We start from the raw sequence: 15,431 nt of genomic DNA, 5'->3' as shown, positions 1-15,431 counted from the left end.
CACTTCTGCTGTAGTAAGGGGATGGACCATATTATCTAACGTCTTTTCTATCTCTTATTTCTGTGATCTTCGGGGCAACTTTTATAGTATTTTAAACAACAGAATTATAGTACATCAACAGGCTGATTTCATTTGTATTGTAATCTAATAAACTTAAAAAAAAATATTTACCTAGGGGTGTGTGTGTGTATTTATATAATTTTGTACCAGTGTCCCCCACCTTCCTGCATATCCTTTGTTTGGTTTTAAATAGTTATCTGCTTTTTTAAAAAAAAATCTTGTGTTATCATTCAAATACAAGAAAAGACAACAAAACTATTAATATGGTGTAAACACATATTTCTCTGGATTCTGATCACTTGAAACCAGGTTTATTTTTGCAGTTACCATACCTCATTGGAATGTTTTGGTGCATGCGTGTCTGATGCCTAAGACAGTAGCTCAGACACCTATATAACAGTCTTCTTAAGAAGTAGGCCAAATTCTGTCCTATGTTACACCTGTGCAGCCCTGCTGATTTCAGTGAAGCTTCATGGGGATAACTGAGGGCAGCATTTAATGCAAAGTATAAATATTGAGCCAGAGTTAGCTGACAAGGTGGACAGAAATAAGATGCTCTGCCTACTATGTTTTTTCTCTTTGTGCATACTGATTTTTAGAAAGTTAAAACTGAGCAGTGTGGTTATGCAAACTGAGTTTGGACTAACTTCTGTTTCTTTCCCCCTCCATATTGTGGAAGGTCTCAGGGACAGTGATGGTAAGAGGACACCCAGGGAGCACAGTGATGTTGTCAAGGGGCAGCCAAGGGAAAAGGGAGAGAAGGCAAGAGGATGAACCTCTATGGAGACAGCCCATGATTCCAGTGAACTCTTGAGATCCTTGAGCTTAGGGGCTGAAACCTATGCCGCATTTGTGGGAAGCTGGGGATGCAAATTCTTCTTTCCCTCCCCACAGATGGAAGAATAGAAAGGACATTCAGTGATTGAAACTCATGGAGTTTCTACTCCCCTGACCAGGAATAAGCCAAGATAGGAGCACAGAGCACCGAATAAAAAAAAATAGGATTGTCCTAGTTTATCCTATAGTGTTTCCTGAAAAATGCTTTTGTAATAAGCCAGTAAGACAGAGGAGAAATATTAAATAAGTGCTTGAAAAGTTTCTGCCCTCTCACTGGGGGAGATAGTACAAGAGATCATAGTGAGTGGTTCTTACTGTGACATTGTGCTATCCGGCTTCTAGAGCTTTGGGAGAGATACTGTGTGAGCATGCAGTCTTTTCTCCAACTTTTGTGTATTTTGGTTTCTTTTATTATTGCAAATATATGTAAATAGTGTTTTTTTTTTTTTTTAATTTGAAACACCTACCCACCAAACCCTTGGAATTAACTGTGTTTCAGCCAAGTTGATTGTCCCCTCTTTATTTAATTCTAAAATAAAGAATAAGTATTTTCTGTTCTTGGATACCTATAGGATGTTCGCTGAGAAAAGTTCAAAAGGAAAGGAGAGGAAATAAATGTTCATACTGCAGTTGATGCCTATGCAGACAGGCAGTTGGAAGGACCTGATCAAACTAAGAGTCACAAGCTGATTGTCTCTGAGATTTCTGTGTCGGGGAGCCTGAATACATGTAGCTCCTACTTTTCTCATGGAAATGGCAACCCCTGAGATGCTGGGGATCTTAGCATGATCTTAGCATTACATGCACCATCACCCCAACAATCCCACTTACAGTAACGCAACTGAATTCCTAATTGCAGCACATATGGGCTCTGCTTAAAAGTTCACATTATTCCTTTTTCCCCTGTAGGGTGCAATTGGTGGAGAAGTCTTTTGTGGCTGAGATCAACGCCTGAGGGCACTGGGGCTGGTGTAGAAGCACCTAGTAGAGACTTCAGCCCCAAACTTCTTCCATGGAAGGGCAAATCCTGTCCTTGGTAATGGTAGAATTCTTAGGAAACTCCATGACGGGAGTGTCTGAGCTAGCATTGATACAAGTTTCTTTAGGGGTTATTATAGTTAAGGATCAAGGATGTAAAATGAACCTGGAATTTGATTGGTCACCAAGGTAGAAAGTTGAGGAGTTGTTCAATATGCTTTTGTCTGGCCACTTTATATGGCTGGTGGAATAGTGGGTGCAGACTTATTTGTAATTTTTGAGTAGCCTTCTGTATCTTTTAGGGAGAGCACACATTGCAGGAATCTAATCTTGAGATGACAAATGCTTGAATAACAATAGTCAGGTCAGCATCTAAAACAGAAGGGCTTGCTTTCCAACTAGCTAAATATGAAAAAAACACTGCTGCTCTCTAATAGTTCTTGAGTAGATTTTAGTCCAGTTGGACTTGGCGGTTGTGTACCACCTTGACAGTGTACAGATGCCTTTTATTGAAGGTGTTATAACAGTTCGTGTGAGTTCCTCAAAATTCTTCCCCTTGCCAATTGACATCATCTCAGTTTTACCTGAACTGTTTCCAAACCAAGTTTTTATTTTTAAGAAGATTTTTCATTTTGTTTAGACTAGGGCTATCAAACGATTAAAAAAATTGTGATTAATCAGTTTTAATTGCACTGTTAATAATGGAATACCAATTTAAATTTTATTATAAATATTTTTGGATGTTTTCTACATTTTCAATTATAACACAGGATACGAAGTATACAGTGCTTGCTTTATATTTGATTACAAATATTTGCACTGTAAAAACATTAAAGAAATAGTATTTTCAGTTTACCTCATAGAAGTACTGTAGTGCAGTCTTTTTATCATGAAAGTGCAACTTACGAATGTAGAATTTATTTTTTTTACATAACTGCACTCCAAAACAAAACAATGTAAAACTTTAGAGCCTACAACACCACTGAGTCGTCCTCCTTGTTCAGTCAATTCCTAAGACAAACAATGTTTCCATTTATAGGAAATAATGATGCCTGCTTCTTACTTACAATGTCACCTGAAAGTGAGAACAGGCGTTTGCATAGCACTGTTGTAGCCGGCGTTGCAAGATATTTGTGTCAGATATGCTAAACCATACACATAATGAGAAGAAAGTTCTGGTTTCAAAGAGCTTTCAGTCTAAGTTTTCACTAAACAAGAAGGGAATGACTAGTGAAGTTCTCATGTTTTGACAGATTTTCCCTAGTTGTTTTAGAATCTCTTCTTGAGAGACCTGTCCAAATACTGAGACTATGGCAGAATAGAAGCCTGGCTTATTGGCATTAACACTTTGATCTTCTCATCTCGTTTTTCATTTGGTGCAGGTCATTGGTAAACCATGGTGATCTATAAGAGATGGTGTATGTGTAAGGGGGCAACTAGGGAGCAATGTATTCTTAGCTGTGGACAGGAGATGGCTTAATAGCCTACCAGTACATCAATATCATCGTCCACTGGTTAGCCATTTGTTTCAAGGCATTCCAGAATGCCCTATTTGTCTCCAAAGATGGACCACTGCAGTTTGCCCATCTCCAAAGTTAGGTAGAACAGGACCAGGATATAGGCATATTGCTACTTACCTGAATAACAAGGATGTTGTGTATCTTAATTCTTTAAAGTTTGCAGAACATTTTGAGGTCCATGGATGGAAGGTGCTACCCTAGTGCAAAGTACTTTATTTACCATGATGGTTGGTTGGTTTATTAAACCGACAAAAGGTAGAACAAAGAACATTGTCTGCCATACTGTCTTTAGCTTAAATTGTGCCATTTTCTCTTTGAAGCAGCATTAGTTAAGAATAGTGTCAGTGTTAAAATGGAAAAAAAAATTGAAAATTAAGTGAGACCCTTAATATTAAACAGGTTTTAATTGAATTCAAGCACCTTGGTTATGATTTTTTTGTTCAAATATTGCATGTTACTTTATTAATATATAATTTTTCATTTTGAATCATATGTTGTTGAAATCATCTGCTCTGATCTTGGCTAATGCTTCAGAGCTTCTCGACCTTTAAACAATGAACCAAATGCTTATCAACTATGATCAGTGATCAGTTTGGTTGACTTAACCCTTTGAGTACCACATACCTCAGAATATGAGCGACCAATTATTATGAATAAATCATAAAATGAAGTATTTGATCTTTTGAGCCATATAAATAGTATTTTAAGAGGTTAAGTAACTGGAAAGGCTTTTTAATAAAGCCACTTCATACACAATTTCAAAAGAAACTTCTTGGCTGTCCACATACGGGGTGTGTGTGTGTGTGTATGCATATATAATGTGTACAATATAAAATATGTTTCTAATTTTATAAACAATAAAATCTAGATTTGAACAGAAGCCATAGACCCTGCTTTATAATTTAAAAAACATGTGTTTCAGTGTAAGAAAACCTGAGGAAATTCATAACTCAAAAACAATTGTACTTTTTGGAAAATGCTATCAGGCTTTTACATGTTAAACACATACCGTAATTCTATTAAAATTATTGAATTTACTAATAGGAAGCATTTGTTCATTGACTTCAAACTGTTAACAGAATTAAAGAATTCACATTTCCTAAAAAGGTGTGTGACTCTTATCTACTAAAGTAACAGGAAAGATTAATGTAGTACGACCGTTTGGAAACATAAAACAAACTTTAATATACTATAGATTAAACCTGATGGGACCAAATCATCAACTTGAAGTTGTCAGTGAACCTTGCAGCCAATAGCTTAAATGGTATGATATATTGTGTCTTTATCGCTTGCAGTTGTAAAGAAAGGCATTAGTTTGGCTTACTTCAGTAGCTGGCAGAATGTTAGTCTGAGAGCTTTTGAACATTGCTCTAATGATTTCCATGTTACAGATGCTTTTGTACAAAATATAGGTGATCTGTACAGATCCTAGCATGATTTAACTTGAGAAGATTGGTTTTCATTGTTAGCTTAGCTAAATTTCCTTTAGAAGCCATCATAGACCTCTTGATTAATGGACTATTTTGCTCTGTTTCATGTTTAATAAGGGATATGGGGTTTTTCTAAGGTTGAGGAAAATTATTCTCTATATGTTGATTTATGATTTTGTTAAACCAGAGTGCTGTTGCTGCCTTATTAAAACAGTTGGTATAAGACAAATATGTTTTGCATCAGCAGTCAGTAAATCATCCCCCCAAAATATGTTGTGTTAAATATAAGACAGATCTTAGGTTTATGGTTTTAAGAAAAGAGACAATGAGGAGTCCGTTGGCACCTTAAAGACTTTAAGGTGCCAACGGACTCCTCATTATTTTTGTGGATACAGACTAATATGGCTACCCCTCTGATAAGAAAAGAGAGAACTTCTGCTTGAATAAAATAATAATCTGCTTGAATAAAATTTTTTTTATTTAGAAATCTATATTTAGGGTAAATAGGCCATTGCAATAGTTCAGATTTGGTTGAAATCCTATCATGATCCCCCCTAAAATTACATTAATTTAAAAAAAAGTTGTGCCCATCTATCTAGTAGCACCAATGTGCTTCCCTATGAAGTACTGCAGTTTGGTTCCCTTGTTTCTTAGGAGGTTGAGAAGCACTGAGCTCAACCTCTGGGAAAAGAACAAGACCGTATTTCATTCTTGAATGTCATAGAATCATAGAATATCAGGGTTGGAAGGGACCCCTGAAGGTCATCTAGTCCAACCCCCTGCTCGAAGCAGGACCAATTCCCAGTTAAATCATCCCAGCCAGGGCTTTGTCAAGCCTGACCTTAAAAACTTCCAAGGAAGGAGATTCCACCACCTCCCTAGGCAACGCATTCCAGTGTTTCACCACCCTCTTAGTGAAAAAGTTTTTCCTAATATCCAATCTAAACCTCCCCCACTGCAACTTGAGGCCATTACTCCTCGTTCTGTCATCTGCTACCATTGAGAACTGTCTAGAGCCATCCTCTTTGGAACCCCCTTTCAGGTAGTTGAAAGCAGCTATCAAATCCCCCCTCATTCTTCTCTTCTGCAGGCTAAACAATCCCAGCTCCCTCAGCCTCTCCTCATAAGTCATGTGTTCTAGACCCCTAATCATTTTTGTTGCCCTTCGCTGGACTCTCTCCAATTTATCCACATCCTTCTTGTAGTGTGGGGCCCAAAACTGGACACAGTACTCCAGATGAGGCCTCACCAATGTCGAATAGAGGGGGACGATCACGTCCCTCGATCTGCTCGCTATGCCCCTACTTATACATCCCAAAATGCCATTGGCCTTCTTGGCAACAAGGGCACACTGCTGACTCATATCCAGCTTCTCGTCCACTGTCACCCCTAGGTCCTTTTCCGCAGAACTGCTGCCTAGCCATTCGGTCCCTAGTCTGTAGCGGTGCATTGGATTCTTCCGTCCTAAGTGCAGGACCCTGCACTTATCCTTATTGAACCTCATCAGATTTCTTTTGGCCCAATCCTCCAATTTGTCTAGGTCCTTCTGTATCCTATCCCTCCCCTCCAGCGTATCTACCACTCCTCCCAGTTTAGTATCGTCCGCAAATTTGCTGAGAGTGCAATCCACACCATCCTCCAGATCATTTATGAAGATATTGAACAAAACCGGCCCCAGGACCGACCCCTGGGGCACTCCACTTGACACCGGCTGCCAACTAGACATGGAGCCATTGATCACTACCCGTTGAGCCCGACAATCTAGCCAGCTTTCTACCCACCCTATAGTGCATTCATCCAGCCCATACTTCCTTAACTTGCTGACAAGAATACTGTGGGAGACCGTGTCAAAAGCTTTGCTAAAGTCAAGAAACAATACATCCACTGCTTTCCCTTCATCCACAGAACCAGTAATCTCATGATAAAAGGCGATTAGATTAGTCAGGCATGACCTTCCCTTGGTGAATCCATGCTGGCTGTTCCTGATCACTTTCCTCTCATGCAAGTACTTCAAGATTGATTCTTTGAGGACCTGCTCCATGATTTTTCCAGGGACTGAGGTGAGGCTGACTGGCCTGTAGTTCCCAGGATCCTCCTTCTTCCCTTTTTTAAAGATGTCCTCCCCATCAAATGTGTGCAGCAGTGTTAATGGGAATTGAATGAATTACGTACAGATCTTCTTGGTGGGAAGGATGAAGGGACCATTTTGAGAGTAGTATAGAATGGGCAGTCACAAAAGGGGGGAAAAAAGGGATCCGGTGTAGCTATTTACCTTCTGCTCCCCTTACCTGCCTCTGACGACTTGCCATCAGATTCAGAGTTTTTACCCTAGTGATCCAAGTCTTGGGGGAGAGAATACTGATTCTCTTTTTTTAGTCAGGAGGTCAAAGATCAAGTAGTAATGTATTAGTAATTTAGGTGAACTATTAACCCATTAACTACTTAGCATGCTCTGCTTCTTTTTAAATAACCATTGATATGCCTCTAATTCTCTGAAGAATCAGAATACAAGGAGATAATTTTTCCATATGTATTTTACCTCCAGTGTTGCCATATATTGAACTGTTGCCTCTGTGAGCTTATATAACAATACTTGTCTAAGTGGGAAAAAGACATGATTTTTTTTTGTTGTTGCCTATATCTGAGGCCCTATATTAGAGGAGTAGGGTCTGAGGGGAGGACATCAAAGAGGAAGTAGTTTTTTTTCTCTTTAAATCAAGATCCTGTTTTAATCCTGCATGCATAGGCTATAATCCCACAGACACTTGCAGATGTGAATAACTTTGCATGTGAGTAGTCTTGTTGAAATAAATGACACTATTTACTTACATGTTTGCAGGATAGGGGCTTGATCCAATACCTACTTACATTGTGCGACAGGGTCGGGCCAGATGGCTATAGGAGAGTAATAGAAGGCAGAGATATTATCTCCAGGTTAAGTAGGTCCCTTTTCCCTGGGTATGGTAACAGGGAAGGTTCCAGAAAAATCAGGAGCCTTCTGGAGACAGTTAAGACAGATAGGCTGATTAGAACACCTGAAGCCAATCAAGAAGCTGTTAGAATCAATTAAGGCAGGCTAATTGGGGCACCTGGGTTTAAAAAGGATCTCACTTTAGTTTATGGTGCGCGTGTGAGGAGCTGTGAGCAAGAGGCACTAAGAGCTGAAAGTGAGAACACGGACTGTTGGAGGACTGAGGAGTACAAGCATTATCAGACACCAGGAGGAAGGTCTTATGGTGAGAATAAAGAAGGTGTTGGGAGGAGGCCCTGGGGAAGTAGCCCAGGGAGTTGTAGCTGTTGCACAGCTGTTCGAGGAGGCACTCTAGACAGCTGCATTCCACAGGGCCCTGGGCTGGAACCTGGAGTAGAGGGCGGGCCCGGGTTTCCCCAAACCTCCCAACTCCTGGTCAGACCTGAACTGTGGGTTCAGAAAAACGGCCAAGCTGAGGGCTGCCGTGAAGCTCCAAGGCGAGCAAATCTGCCAAGAAGTGCAAGACCCACCAAGGTAGAGGAGGAACTTTGTCACAATTGGCTTTAATATTTTCATAGATTTCAGTGTGTGTTTGATTGGGCCCTTTTTTGTGGATTTCTTTGTATGAATGGGTGCTAAAAACTATGTGCACATTTGAATTAATGTTCTCCTTTATGTAATGCTAAATCCACAACCTGATTCTGATCTCAGTTGACTTCAAAGTTATTGCTCTGAATTTATATCCATGTAATTGAAATTGACATGTGACCAGTAGGATCTAGCTGCTATTGTAGCTGAATTCTTGATTTCAGTATTGACAAGTATTTTTAACGCCTCACTACAGACTTAATATTTTTTAATCCTCGTTTAAAAATATAAAATAAAGGTAGGATAAAAGCAATGGGAAAATGTAATCGCTATAATATTAACATTGTTTTCATGATGATTTCTATTTTAGACCGTTTAAAATACCTGAAATGACATGATAGATTTAACAATTTGATCTTAGGGTCATTTTATTTTATTTTATTTTATTTTATTTTAATAATTGTGTTCCCTCAGTTAAATTAGAATATTAATCAAATCAGAAAACTCATTTTTTTGCTATCTTTTGGTTTCTCTTAATGTATTATTATTTACGTAAGAAAGGAAACAGTTAACTAGTTTTAGTTTTAGCAAATAATGTTTTTACAATTTTTGGAGGGTTTAGTTTTCTTTGTTCTAGAGGATTATTTATACATTAAAAAAAAATCTGTTTAAGTAATAGGTTTGTGAGCCAAACTGGCAAAATCAATGAAATGCAAAGTACAGATGTCCTTCAAGTCGCATCAGTTTACTTGTGGGTTAAATTATTTTATGGAAAGAACAGGTGGGGAATAGGATGAGCAGTGCTTCTGGGAATTGTCAGGAATTTCCTTCCCCCGCTCCCTAGCAAGAGTTTGGGATGGTGTGTAGGGCACTAAAGCAGGGAGTAACTTCTTCCAGGCATTGTCTGAAAATGGAGGGGGATTCTCCCGCTTCATGGGGTACCATATGCCAAATAGCTTTCCGGGGTGGTGAGAGCAGCACTCCTTGAGGTAGAGCCAGGTGGGAACCACCCATTCTCCATTTGCAGTGATTTTCACAGCTTGGGCCCCTGTGAAGACATTGGATGTGGCTTTTTCTCTATATGCATTATGGATATTTTCTTCTCTCTGCCAAGATTCACTGTTTGCTCTTCCTTCTTCGCTTTCTCATTGCCACTTTTCCTTTCCCTATCCAGTTTCCTTTCTTTATTACATAGTCTCTTACTCTGTTAACTAATCCCCTTGTGACCTCCTCTGCCCCTATAATATATATTTAAAAATAAAATAAAGTAGAACTAACATAAAGTAGGTCAACCATCACCCCATCATGTTACTCCTGTGTTGTTTCCCTTTCCCCTATGCTTTGTCTATCTAGTCTATTTCGCATGTAAGTTCTTCAGGACAGGGTCTGTATCTTCTTTTAACTTTATACAGAACTCGACACAATGGGTCTCTGACTGGACCTTTGAACACTAGCCTCATATAAATAATGCTAATGGAGTTTCAGCCTCAACTTTGAACATTTTGAGTGGAATCCTGGCTCCACTGAAGTCAATGAGAGTTTTACAAATGACTTCAATGGGGCCAGTATTTCACCTCCTCTTTGTTTAGTGTGGGGGTCACAGCTGTTCTGTGTTGTTTATATCTAACTGTAGTGTAACTTCATTGTTAATTTCTGTAAATAAGCTGGGCCTGATTTTCAGTTACTCTAAGGTCATTGGCAGCGTAAAGGAGCCTTAAAGTGGGAGTAAATTACATTTATGCCTACTTTAAAGCCCCTTGATGCTGCCAATATAGTATATTAGTATTCACATACATTGAGTGTAAATGAGAATTCAGGCCTGTATATTTTCATAAAAATCTAATATGTGATTAACCGTGCTTTGTTTCCTTTTCTTTTAGGTCGAGATTTGATATGCATACAGTCCATGGATGGCATGCTTATGTTGTTTGAACAGGAAAGCTATGCTTTTGGCCGATTTCTACCTAGTTTTCTTCTGCCTGGTCCGTTAACTTACAGCTCTCGAACGGATTCCTTCATTACAGTCTCTTCCTGTCAACAAGTTGAGAGCTACAAGTATGTATAAATATTAAATAAGTAATTGTGGTTTCTTTTAGGACTGCCATCATATAACATGAATATACTGAAGATAAAAAAATTAGCACCACCTATGAAAATATAAATAACTATAATATTTTATTTGCTTTTACTCATGTTGTACCACATATCTATTTTTTAAAAGAGGAAAGAACAGATCTCTTTCTTGGTGCTGTCACCTGAAGCTCAGACTTGAATTGTTGTTGTCCAGGTGTGCCAGAAGGACGACAGGAGACACTGGATGTGTTTAATTAGGCCGCAACTTTATTACTAAGTGTCTGGGAGTACCTGCCAGATAAAACTGCACAGTGCAGGTAATTCCATAATTATTTACATATATCTGGGGGGGGGGGCTGCTGGCAGCCCTCCCCCTTACTCATACTGATCCCCAGCTAAGACATTGGTGGGACCTTGTTATCTTCATCCCCTCCCCCCTTGAATGAGAATCAAAGGGTATATAAAGGAGGTGGAGCTGACTCCCTGCCATACCAGTCATAGGAGCCCCAATTCCCCAATGGGAATGAGGATCTGGAGGTAGACATTACCATATTTGAGGTAGAAGCGAAACTCAAACAGCTTAATGGGACTAAATCGGGGGGCCCAGATAATCTTCATCCAAGAATATTAAAGGAATTGGCACCTGAAATTGCAAGCCCATTAGCAAGAATTTTTAATGAATCTGTAAACTCAGGGGTTGTACCGTATGATTGGAGAATTGCTAACATAGTTCCTATTTTTAAGAGGGAAAAAAAGTGATCCAGGTAATTATAGGCCTGTTAATTTGACATATGTAGTATGCAAGGTCTTGGAAAAAATTTTGAAGGAGAAGGTAGTTAAGGACATTGAAGTCAATGGTAAATGGGACAAAATACAACATGGTTTTATAAAAGGTAGATCGTGCCAAACCTACCTGATCTCCTTCTTTGAGAAAGTAACAGATTTTTTAGACAAAGGAAACGCAGTGGATTTAGGTTTCAGAGTAACAGCCGTGTTAGTCTGTATTCGCAAAAAGAAAAGGAGTACTTGTGGCACCTTAGAGACTAACCAATTTATTTGAGCATAAGCTTTCGTGAGCTACAGCTCACTTCATCGGATGCATACTGTGGAAACTGCAGAAGATATTATATACACAGAGACCACGAAACAATACCTCCTCCCACCCCACTCTCCTGCTGGTAATAGCTTATCTAAAGTGATCACTCTCCTTACAATGTGTATGATAATCAAGTTGGGCCATTTCCAGCACAAATCCAGGTTTTCTCACCCTCCGCCCCCCCTCCCCCCCCACACAGACTCACTCTCCTGCTGGTAATAGCTTATCCAAAGTGACCACTCTCCCTCCAATACGCATGATAATCAAGGTGGGCCATTTCCAGCACAAATCCAGGTTTTCTCACCCCCTCCCCCACACAAACTCACTCTCCTGCTGGCAATAGCTCATCCAAACTGACCACTCTCCTTACAATGTATATGATAATCAAGGTGGGCCATTTCCAGCATAAATCCAAGTTTAACCAGAACATCTGGAGGGGGAGGGGGTAGGAAAAAACAAAAAAACAAGGGGAAATAGACTACCTTGCATAATGACTTAGCCACTCCCAGTATCTATTTAAGCCTAAATTAATAGTATCCAATTTGCAAATGAATTCCAATTCAGCAGTTCCTCGCTGGAGTCTGGATTTGAAGTTTTTTTTGTTGTAAGATAGCGACCTTCATGTCTGTAATTGCGTGACCAGTGGGTTTAATTTACCTAGATTTTAGTAAGGCATTTGATACCGTGCCACATGGGGAATTATTAGTTAAATTGGATAAGATGGGGATCAATAGGAAAACTTAAAGGTGGATAAGGAATTGGTTAAAGGGGAGACTACAACGGGTCCTACTGAAAGGTGAACTGTCAGGTTGGAGGGAGGTTACCAGTAGAGTTCCTCAAGGATCGATTTTGGGACCAATCTTATTTAATCTTTTTATTGACCTTTTTATTGACCTTGGCACAAAAAGTGGGAGTGTGCTAATAAAGTTTGCGGATGATACAAAGCTGGGAAGTATTGCCAATTTAGAGAAGGACAGGGATATCCTACAGGAGGATCTGGATGACCTTGTAAACTGGAGTAATAGTAATAGGATGAAATTTAATAGTGAGAAGTGTAAGGTCATGCATTTAGGGATTAATAACAAGAATTTTAGTTATAAGCTAGGGACGCATCAATTAGAAGTAACGGAGGAGGAAAAGGACCTTGGAGTATTGGTTGATCATAGGATGACTATGAGCTGCCAATGTGATATGGCCGTGAGAAAAGCTAATGCGGTCTTGGGATGCATCAGGAGAGGTATTTCCAGTAGGGATAAGGAGGTTTTAGTACCGTTATACAAGGCACTGGTGAGACCTCACCTGGAATACTGTGTGCAGTTCTGGTCTCCTATGTTTAAGAAGGATGAATTCAAACTGGAACAGTTACAGAGAAGGGCTACTAGGATGATCCGAGGAATGGAAAACTTGTCTTATGAAAGGAGACTCAAGGAGCTTGGCTTGTTTAGCTTAACTAAAAGAAGGTTGAGGGGAGATATGATTGCTCTCTCTAAATATATCAGAGGGATAAATACCGGAGAGGGAGAGGAATTATTTAAGCTCAATACCAGTGTGGACACAAGAACAAATGGATATAAACTGGCCACCAGGAAATTTAGACTAGAAATTAGACGAAGGTTTCTAACCATCAGAGGAGTGAAGTTTTGGAATAGTCTTCCGAGGGAAGCAGTGGGGGCAAAAGATCTATCTGGCTTTAAGATTAAACTCGATAAGTTTATGGAGGAGATGGTATGATGGGATAACATGGTTTTGGTAATTAAATATCCATGGTAAATAGGCTCAGTGGCCTGTGATGGGCTATTAGATGGGGTGGGATCCGAGTTACCCAGGAAAGAATTTTCTGTAGTATCTGGCTGATGAATCTTGCCCATATGCTCAGGGTTTAGCTGATCACCATATTTTGGGTCGGGAAGGAATTTTCCTCCAGGGCAGATTGGAAGAGGCCCTGGAGGTTTTTCACCTTCCTCTGTAGCATGGGGCATGGGTCACTTGCTGGAGGATTCTCTACTCCTTGAAGTCTTTAAACTACGATTTGAGGACTTCAATAGCACAGATAAAGGTGTGAGGTTTTTTGCAGGAGTGGTGGGTGAAATTCTGTGGCCTGCGTTGTGCAGGAGGTCAGACTAGATGATCATAATGGTCCCTTCTGACCTAAATATCTATGAATCTATGAATTCCTTCACCCCTCCCACTGTTTCCACTCCATAAAAGAATACCTCCTTTAAATGGATTAGGAAAGGGTTTAATCTGATCACTATCAATTCCCTGCAGAGTACCTGCGCTGGATATCTGCCCCAAGTTTACATAATAATTTGCAGCCTAACTCCCCTTTTGTTCTTTTCTCCTTCAAGCCTCCTATCCACTGTGGGCGAAGGTGAAAAAACCTACCTTATGTTGGCCAATCTGGTGGTAAGGGAAAAATTCCTTCCCAGCCCCCTGAGAAAGGAGCAACTAATGTCATGCCCACAGTGGATAATAATACTTTCATGGATGAGAGGATGGGTGCTGCTTAACCTGACCAGGTGAAAAGAGGGCTTTCACTACTCAGATGTGGGCATAAATATTCCCCCTCTCTTCTGGTCACCTGCAGGGGGGATGGGTCAGTGTCCCCATGCTGACCTGGAATGGGGCTATCTCCGTGTTGGAGGTAACTCACTGGCTCTCTAGCTGCCTTTAAAGGGGCAACTCACCTTCTCTGCCAAACCTGACAAAGGTCCCCACTGCTTAATGTGTAGTGAGGTCATTCAGCTTTGGGCACTCATGCATTAATCTGGTGAGGTCTGAATATGTCCTAGATTGGAATAGTGTACATTTTGTCATAATGTAGTGAGGTATAGATCATTGCTTTTAAGTATGGAGAGTGACTGATGGGGAATGGCATCATCTTTGGAGTGAGGTGCTTTCTCAGTGAGAACTGAAGTGGCAGTAAAAGGGAGATGAAATTGATGGGTGAAGAAAGAAAGTGAAAGATTGATGTGTGAAAGAGAGAAAATACGTTGTTGCTGTTTCATTGGGTATCATATGCTTGGTGCTGTACAAAATTATAGAGGAAAGCACTGTCCCTGCCTCAGGGAAGTAACAATTAAACAGAATGGTTTAAGGATGTTACACACCAGATTATCAGAACAATGTTAGATCTGAATGCAGCATGATGGCTTTTTTTAGTGTTGGGTCGTGTACAGAGGATGATAGCTGTTTGTATTAGGATTGCTGATTTGTATTATTGGTGGTCTTAAGGAGGCAGTTGAGTGAAGAGAGGGTCACTCGTTGGTGGAAGGAAGAAGGGAGCTACAAGCTCAAGGGCCGTTATGTACAGAAGGCTTAAAGAGAAGAGTGTTTACAAAGGTAAAGGTTAGGGAGGAGTTTTGTATAGAAAAGGAAATGAGGAAAAAACGAGAGCAGTGATTTTGTGAATAACCTTAAATGGGGAGAATCAGAAGAGATGTAGTAATTTCACAGCCCTAGCTGATGTTAGTATTTTGCATTCAAGTTTCCAGGCAACACATCACTGGGCTAAATAAAAGGGGTTTTCTTATGGATGTGTTGGCCTCATGGTTCTGTTTAAGAATGAAGTAGGCATCTATGAATCGCTTTAGAAAGCAACAAGAAACTATTGTGTGAATCTCAAGGGTCCTAGTACTTCAGCTCTTGGTATTTAGTTTTGAGTAGTAACAATTTAGCACAGCTTCATTTTTCCCCTATAATTGACAGCATACCTTTGTGAATCATTATTGTAGACAGCTACCAAAGAATCTATTATTCAAAAGCCCTTCAAAATTTGAAAGTGATCAGAGCCAGGCAGAAGTCAATTTAAGCAGTATATCATCGAGCCACGTTGCTTGTGCAAGCTCACAATAAAAGTCTGCTCAGTGGAGATGACT

At 39.9% G+C, this 15,431-nt stretch overlaps 1 protein-coding gene across 14 annotated transcripts in view; it reads left to right on the top strand.

The window, feature by feature from the left end:
* The window catches only part of BBS9 (Bardet-Biedl syndrome 9), a 432,422-nt gene that overhangs the window by 29,085 nt on the left and 387,906 nt on the right, over positions 1-15,431 (top strand). For all 14 annotated transcript variants that reach the window (XM_077811045.1, XM_077811042.1, XM_077811050.1 and 11 more), the window contains one exon: positions 10,265-10,439. In XM_077811045.1, coding sequence (XP_077667171.1) covers positions 10,265-10,439 — 175 coding nt within the window. The remainder of the gene's footprint in view (positions 1-10,264; positions 10,440-15,431) is intronic.

This window comes from Eretmochelys imbricata, chromosome 2 (assembly GCF_965152235.1).
Source record: "Eretmochelys imbricata isolate rEreImb1 chromosome 2, rEreImb1.hap1, whole genome shotgun sequence".
NCBI classification, from domain to species: domain Eukaryota; kingdom Metazoa; phylum Chordata; order Testudines; family Cheloniidae; genus Eretmochelys; species Eretmochelys imbricata.
This window is presented reverse-complemented; position numbering and strand designations above follow the sequence as displayed.